Genomic DNA, 8,231 nt, shown 5'->3' with positions numbered 1-8,231 from the left:
GAACCTGTCAGGTCAAATAATGCTATTAACCTGCAGAACATTGTTCTTCCACTGTACAAAGCACTGGTCAGACCACACTTGGAATACTGTGCTCAGTTATGGGCCCCAATATATAGAAAGGATATAAATGAGCTTGAAAAGGTACAAAGGAGGGCAACAAAATTAATAAGGGGAATGGAGGGACTGCAATACCCAGAGAGGTTGGCAAAACTAGGACTATTCAGCCTGGAAAAGAGAAGGTTGAGGGGGGACATAATAAATGTGTACAAATATGTTAGGGGACAGTATAGAGATCTTGCCCGGGATTTGTTCAAAAGGAGGGATATTACGGTAACAAGAGGGCATTCACTAAGACTGGAAGAGAAAAGGTTTCAGCACCAGCATAGGAAGGGGTTCTTTACGGTAAGAGCAGTGAGAATATGGAATTCACTGAGTGAGGAGACGGTAATGTCGGATTCACTACACCAGTTCAAGCGGGGACTGGATGCATTTCTAGATACCAGGCAGATTTCAGCATATACTTAAAAATAAAATAAAATAGTAGGTTGATACAGGGATTTATTCTGACTGCTGGTTTCAGAGTCGGGAGGGAATTTTTCCTCAGGTGAAGATTGGCTAAATGATTTGGGGTTTTTGCCCTCCTCTGGATCAACTTTAGCAATTACAGAACTAACAGGTCGAACTTGATGGACGCAAGTCTTTATTCGGCTTTACAAACTATGTTACTATGTTACTATATGGGGTTAATATGCAGGTTAATATTGTTATGACAGTGATCAGCTGCCGGACTGAAAGTGCAGCACCCAAGAGAACATGAACTTCATTCTTCCGAGGAGTCGCACCTTTCACTCATACAGGCATGCCGGCGCTGCTTCAGTTGGAGCCGACTCAGGAAAGCATCAGTGCAGAACCGGCTGCCAATCACAGTGCCGGAGCATGCATACCGCCATCACTCACTGTGTACTGAGCCGTGACAGTGGCCGGTCTGTGCTCACCTCTATAACTGAAAGCCAGTGGCTCATGGGAGGAATAAAGTTAATTTCCTCCCAGTAGTCGCACATTCAGCAAGGACAGTATTGTAATGCTATTAACCTGCAGATTAACTCTGGATCTACAGGTTAATCGCTTTTGAGCACATGACATAAATGTTCATTAAAATCTTCGGAGGTATGCAAGATGGCATATAGACCAGTATATCAATAAATAGATTTATTTAATAATTACAAATGTTTCAAGCAAAAAAAAACTAATTTATTTCGATAAAATCAGGAACATTTTTTTAAATTCGGTCTGTACATAATAAATAAATGGGTTTCCAATTGTGGACGGTAATTATATATACACTAAACTTATATATATAACTTGTTTTCTTCACTTTCTTTAGGACTATTTGTTCACAAAAGGCAGGACTAAATATGGATGCAAAGTTAATGATGAAACTCTGTACAACAATAAAAAACTTTAATGATAAAAATAATATAATTTTTGAATGTGATTAAAAAAATCTTAAAAAATTAGTTTGTTCTTGGCTTTTAAATAATAAAAAAATATATAAAAAATAAATAAGGCTGGGACAACATGGTGACTTTGTAAATTAAGCCCATGTGCAGCCAAAGATGCCAATGCTACATCGCACCGTAATGAAAGTGACTGTGGTCATGTTGCAACCAGAAAGATGCTGCAAACGCGACACACAAGTCATAAAAAGTCAAGCAGATTTGGACTTGCATAAGATTGCACCAAACTGGAACATAACTGCGGGCGAGTTTTACATAACATTCTTCTCATCTATAGTATTACAAAAGCCTCTTATTATAAATACAGTTGTGAATTTCTACTTAGTGTCATCTATAAAATAAGATAATTGATCTAAACATATATATATATATATATATATATATATATATATATATACTCAACATGATGTCAGTGACGAGGAATTGCCGACATTTTGTAAGAACGGGGCAGATGGCCAGCACTGCTAAACTCGGGACTCAAGTCCAAGTCCTCTGTGGGCACCACTGTGGTCAGGGTGAACTTCTGGAGGAGTGTGGTCAGGAACAGGAAAAGTTCCATTCGAGCTAAACCTTCTCCTAAACATATTCGTCTTCCTACAAAAGAAACCAAAACATTTTTTAGAATTTTTTTTTAAACATTTCTCATCTTCTCAACTTTTGTTTCAATGAAAATTAATTCTATATGTAAATTATGGTATTGTTTGTAGATGATAATTATCAAAGATCAGTCAATTCGCGACCCAAAATGAAAAACCCCATTTTGAGGCTAAGTGCCCACAATGCAGATATGCTGCAGATTTTTTCTGCATCTCTCTGGCAGGAAAAACACATCCGGATTGTACATGCGGATTTTACATGCGTTTTTCCTGCCAGGTAGAAGCGTTTGTCAAGTGCATTTCTGCATGCGGGTTATCAAGCGCTTTTCCAAGCGATTTTAGCATCACTTGGAAAAGTGCTTGATAACTTGGTCACACTATATAAATCCATGCAACCGGCATGGATTTATATAGTGTGACCAAGTTAATAGTTAAAAAAAAAAAAAATGGAAAAAATGGAAAAAAAAAACATTATACTCACCCTCTGATGGCCCCCAGTCTTCTCTCTGGTGCATCCGGTCTCGTGCACGGATCGCGGTGGTGTAAAAGGACTTTCCATTACGTCATTTAGTCATGTGACAGGTCACGTCAGCGGTCGCGTGGAAGGTCCTTTTACACCATCGCGAGCCACCGGGGAGCCAGGACGCACCGTACAGGAGACCGGGGGCCATCAGAAGGTGAGTATAATGTATATTTTTATTTTTAATTCTTTTTTTTACAGGTACTATGGTACCCGGGTCTGGATGAGAGTCTCCTCTTCTCCAGACCTGGGTACCATCCGCACATTGAATTGCTTATTATCCGCATGTGCACATATAGTCATGCGGATATTAAGCGATTCAATGCAAGTCAATGGTGGCAATTACGCCGCGTGTCCACAAAAATAATCGACATCATGTAGATTTTTCCGCAATGATAATCTGCAGCGGAAATTTCTGCAGCATGTGCACAGCACATGTGAATTATCATTGGGGACCATGGGGCACGTATTACCAAGTGTTTTTTTAAGCGTTTTCGCTGCGGAAATTCAGCGGCAAAAACGCTTGAAAAACGCATAGTGGGCACGCAGACTGAACTTCCAAGCAAACAAGTGGTTTCTCAAGATAATGACTCTTCCCCTAAAACAACACTTATTTTACCTGCAGAGAATGGCATAAAAGCTGCATGTTTCTTTACTGCCCCTTTATCATCCAGGAACCGATCTGGAGAGAAGAGCTCTGGTTGTGGAAACTGTTCAGGATCCTTTAGTACAGTGGTCAATAATGGAAACACATTTGTGCCCTGAAAGTCCAAGAAAGAAAAAAATTGAAATTAAATTCTTTATCTGAAAAGAGGCTTTCTACATTTCTATTCATCACTATATTTATGTTTCTTACGTAGCACAAACATATTCCACAGAACTGTACGGAGGTAGACAATTTTTACATCAGTCCTGGAGGAACCTACACAAACCTGAGCAGAACCTCAGTATAGCGAGATAACATTGCAACTACCTAAAATGCAACTGTTATCTGCAGACAGAGGAACTAACCATTATTAAGGACAGTTCATAAAATGACAACAGAAAATGACTTCTGATTCTTTTTGATGGTTAGATAAAAAATCTTCACATTGAAAGCTATGGTGAAGATATTGTATCCAATGTTCTTGAGTCTTTCTATGGTGATCCGAGTCTTGAGCTTATGTTGGCCAGTCGGTGGTTTCAGGATAAAAGTCTTTGGGCGTTTATTCTTCCACTCAATATCAGACCACATTTTCGTCTCTTATGTTTGGTTCAAATTATGTTTAGATTTTATTTCTTAGTCTATAGGTTGAAAAACACTTTGTAGATAGTTTGAGTCACATGCAAACAGTAACATACATCTGGGGCATATGTTTGGTGGCAATGTGTATGCCAAACGTACAGCCCAAGCATGGTGTGCACTTATCCTCAGAGAGTAGATGACACTCTATCTGTCCATCCTTTCTTTGTCTTATCACAGACTCTTACCTTTGGAATAGCATAATCTCGAAATAAGATGTCCTCTGTTGTAGAGTGAGGAACCCCAGTGGGAACAATATCACTGAACCGCTGGATCTCACAGATTACAGCTTCAGTGTAAGGCATGTTGGTTCGATCTTCTGCTGATGGCGGACGGTCACCGATCACATGGTCAATTTCATCTTGGATTTTTGCTAAATGGGATAAATATTTGACGTTAATTGGGCTTCAAAGTTATCAAAAGTTAAGGTTTGTAAAAGGGTGAGAAGATATAATTATGCACGGCCTGGTTCTATAATTAACTATGAGGATTCGATATTCAATGAATGGGGAAGGTATAAAGCAGCGCTTAAGTTGTAACACATTTTCTCCAAGCCTGAATAGTAATCTAAGTGTAATTATGTCCTTAACATTTGTACCTTGAACTTCAGGATATTTCAGTAGAGCGAGGAAGCCATATCGTAGGGTGGTACTGGTAGTTTCTGTCCCAGCAAAGAACAAGTTCATTGAAGATCCTACAAGATTCTCATTGTGAAATTCTGAGGTTGGTTTTTGTTTTTCCTGTAAAAAGACAAATTAAAGAATCATATCTAGTAAGCAAGATGGGTGGCAGGTTTATATATGTGGATCTTAGAAAAACCTGATAAAACAACTATCAAGTATTATCTCTAGTCAAGAATGAACCTTTTACAGAATATACTGTATATATTATACAACACATTAATAGTGTCTCGTGGAGTCTTAATTAAATTCTCAACAAATCCCTAAAATCAGCAAAATATTTATTGTGTTTTTTACCTGTTGCATCTTTACCAGAAAGCAATCAATAAAATGTCGTGTAGAGTCAATGTTAAGGGTTTTCACACTTTCCTCCACCTCCTGTTGAATGAATGCTTTGAGGTCGAATAGATGCTGAATACCTTTCTGGTGAGGACCAGGAATATGGCGCATAAGTCCATGCAAGTAGAAGAAAAGCTAAAATAGGAAAATTGGTTGAGTTAATGAAAAATCAGCTTGATTGGTAAGTTCTAAAAAAAAAGTAAAACAGCGGTACTCACCAAACCAAAAACAGAATTCATGAACCGAACAGCCCCGGTGATATTTTTAAGAAGAGACAAAAATCGTTCATCTTTGTAACTAAACCTCTTGCCAAATAAAACAGAGCAGATAATGTTGGATACGGCACAACTAAAGAAAAAAGTCGGATCAAACAGTTCACCTACGGAGAAAAAAAGAGAAATGTTACTTTAATTATCTAGTTACGGTTACTTTTACTCTCTTCTTCTTTCAGTTGACCCTATAGCATACGGTCACTTTTAGTACTTTAGTGAATTTTAACTTATTTATGAAGAATGATTTAGCAATTACTATTTTGTTTCGAGCACCTGGACACTGAGTTAGACTTGGCTGATATTATATTATAGCATTGTAAGCAGTCTCCATTTCTCACTGTAGGGTAATACAAACAGAAGATACTTTGGAGACCATGGGAATCTTCAGCAAATTTATGGAATTGGAGATAAAAACCATATTGGCACACTTAAAAGGAACCAGTTGCCACATGTTAGTCTGCTAAACTGCAGCCATAGATACAATATATAAAATGAAATATAAATGTATTCAGACTTAATTACTGTGGAAGAGTATTTTGGGTAGTCCTCCTCTTCTAAGGTGTCATGGAGTCTGGTACTAAAATATACCCTTCCTGGCTTGATGAACATAACTATTGTTACATATTCTCCTACCATCGATTTAATGCTGAATATCTCTGTGAAGTTCCACCACTTTCTCCTAACCAACCAGACAAAATGATGGGTGGTGCAGGACCTGGTTGGACTCATCCTCTTGTGGCCCAAGTAGGTAGTCTGACTGACCAGCCAATTGCTTGCAGCTAGTCTTCAGACTAATTATGAGATAATTTTGCGGTGCTTAGTTGTTTCTGGTCCCAATCTTCTTTCACCTTTGCTACCTATTCTATCATGTGATACTACCCTGGTGCATTTTTTTGGATCAACTTTCTGTCTTCTGACACTGTTGTCTACCTTACGATTATCCTGATCAATCCCTGGATGCTTTAATGGTTTTACCCCTAAATTGTCTATCACCTCCTGGTCCCAACTCTTTGTTTCATGTTTTCATTTGGATCTGATTTTTTACTTACTTCCATCTCTTTGATACTAACAAGAATGACTAGCAGCATGATATAGGAATTACATATGGCACGTGAAATATTTCTGCACCTTCAGTTTTGCTGAATTCCTCCACTAGAAACTGGGCCTCTTCCTGGATTCTTTCTTCTATGCTCCTCTTACCCATCCCAAAGTTTCTAAGGGTGGTAAGCGCAAAGCGTCTCATCTGCTTCCAGCGATCTCCATTGCTGCCGATGATTCCTAAAGGAGACAATACTCAGTTGAGTTTCCTAAATATAACAAGTATAAGTTGGCCATGTGGACAATTAATGATAGGACATCCTACCGTATCCCTTCAGCACATATTCAGGGACTGGCATCTTCCCTCTTCCACTGAATACATCCTTGTTGTCTACTAAGGCCTCTTTCACTGCATCATATCCACAAAGCATCACAGTTGGGCGAGATCCAAAATATATAGTAAATATTGGGCCATATTTTTTCTGGAACTGTGAAAAAAAGATCAGATGAAAATACACACATTTGTAATGTACCTAAAACAATTATATACATCCCAACAGTCCTTGAGCAAGTCAAGCAGTCTTGAATTTGGGGAACAATCCCGCTAGATATGGGGTATGACTCGACATTAAATGTATCACTGTCCTCAAGTAACAGGTGCAGTTGAATATAATGGTGGAGCAGAGAGGAGTCACATAGCTGCTCCACCATTCTGTTGGGGAGAGACTGAAGAACCTGTAGAGACCTTCAGGTCACATGACATTATCAGGTAAGATGACTGAGCAGCAGAAACCAATACAGTACCAGCTAAGCTTACATGGGGGCTACTGTGGGGGACTTCATACTGTGTGCATGGGGAGCATCATACTGTGTGAGGGAATGTACTGTGAGGGACATCGTACAGTACGTTGGGACTGTGAGTTGATCGATTTGTCTGTCGCAAATATGCATGAATTTTGGTTAAGAATAATTTTTACAATTTTGTTACCTTATAAATGTTGTGCTTTTTGCTTTTTAAAGCCTCTGTGTTTTACCGTCTGCGGAATGATTTACCTGACAATTTGTCAATGAGCTCCTACTTTTGGCAGAGTTTGTAACTCCTATTCCTTCTTCTCAGCTGATTTATGACAGCTTGAAAGTTGAGCTGAACCTTTTGGTCATAAATCAGCCGAGAGGAGCTGCGATGAACGAAAACAAGAGATATAAACACTCGTGTGAGAAGAAGCTCGCTGACCGATTCTCAGTTAACCTCTGCAGCTAGAAAGTAAAAGGGCGCAACATTTGCAATAATATCCAACTGCAAAACTTATTTTTAGCAAAAAAAAATGCATTTTACAAAAAATAATAAAAAAATAAATTGTCCTTATGTCAATATCATTTAAAGCAACACCTACTTTACAAACCAAAAACTTTTTTAGAACTTATACTATCTCTGCACAAACAGTACCCCAATGGCTTACCTGCTGGAGTGAGACCAAAAACCTCAGAGGTTTTATTTGGAGAATGTTACCGATTACTGGGAACGGACGAGGTCCCGGAGGCAGATGTAGCTCATCCTTAGGTTTTCCTTTTATCCACATTGTCCAGACCAGACATAGTAAGACAAGGAGGAGGATGGTGGTAGGCAGAAGCATGCTGCTGAGTCTGGGTGTCTCCTGGGAGGTGTAATGCTGCTCATCTCAGGAGGCCTCTTATATACAACCTCCGAGGTGGGATCTCAGGTGATCCTGGTTCATGTTCTTCAGGTCATGTAAATAGGGGCCGGGAACGAAGTGATTTTGCACAAATATTTGGGAAATATTCGTACTATTTTGACATGGACGGAGCACATACCGAGCGTATTACCTAATACATGCACTGATGACGACCCTGAGAGATAACAGCACTCAGTCTGTGTTCATCCCGACAAGGCTGAGTCACAGCTAAAGGAATGACACTGATGTAAAGCACCGCGCACAGGAAAGCTACAAATCTTACTCACTTTTTA

General features: G+C 39.1%; 1 protein-coding gene across 1 annotated transcript; it reads right to left on the bottom strand.

Annotated features, from left to right (window-relative positions):
- Window positions 1–1,294: 1,294 nt before the first annotated feature.
- On the bottom strand, window positions 1,295–7,907 carry LOC141153261 (cytochrome P450 2B11-like). The gene is made up of 9 exons (XM_073637966.1): window positions 7,705–7,907; window positions 6,570–6,732; window positions 6,335–6,484; window positions 5,153–5,313; window positions 4,893–5,069; window positions 4,514–4,655; window positions 4,104–4,288; window positions 3,253–3,394; window positions 1,295–2,111 (listed from the first exon to the last, which is right to left on the bottom strand). The coding sequence occupies exons 1-9, from the start codon at window positions 7,876–7,878 to the stop codon at window positions 1,927–1,929; spliced, it is 1,479 nt and encodes a 492-aa protein (XP_073494067.1). The 5' UTR covers window positions 7,879–7,907; the 3' UTR covers window positions 1,295–1,926.
- Window positions 7,908–8,231: the final 324 nt, after the last annotated feature.

Source organism: Phyllobates terribilis, unplaced genomic scaffold (genome assembly GCF_046119375.1).
Source record: "Phyllobates terribilis strain yellow unplaced genomic scaffold, ASM4611937v1 Scaffold_7__3_contigs__length_470593459, whole genome shotgun sequence".
In the NCBI taxonomy this organism is placed as follows: Eukaryota; Metazoa; Chordata; class Amphibia; order Anura; family Dendrobatidae; genus Phyllobates; species Phyllobates terribilis.
Note: the sequence above shows the minus strand (reverse complement) of the source record. Positions and strands in the feature narration are given on the sequence as shown.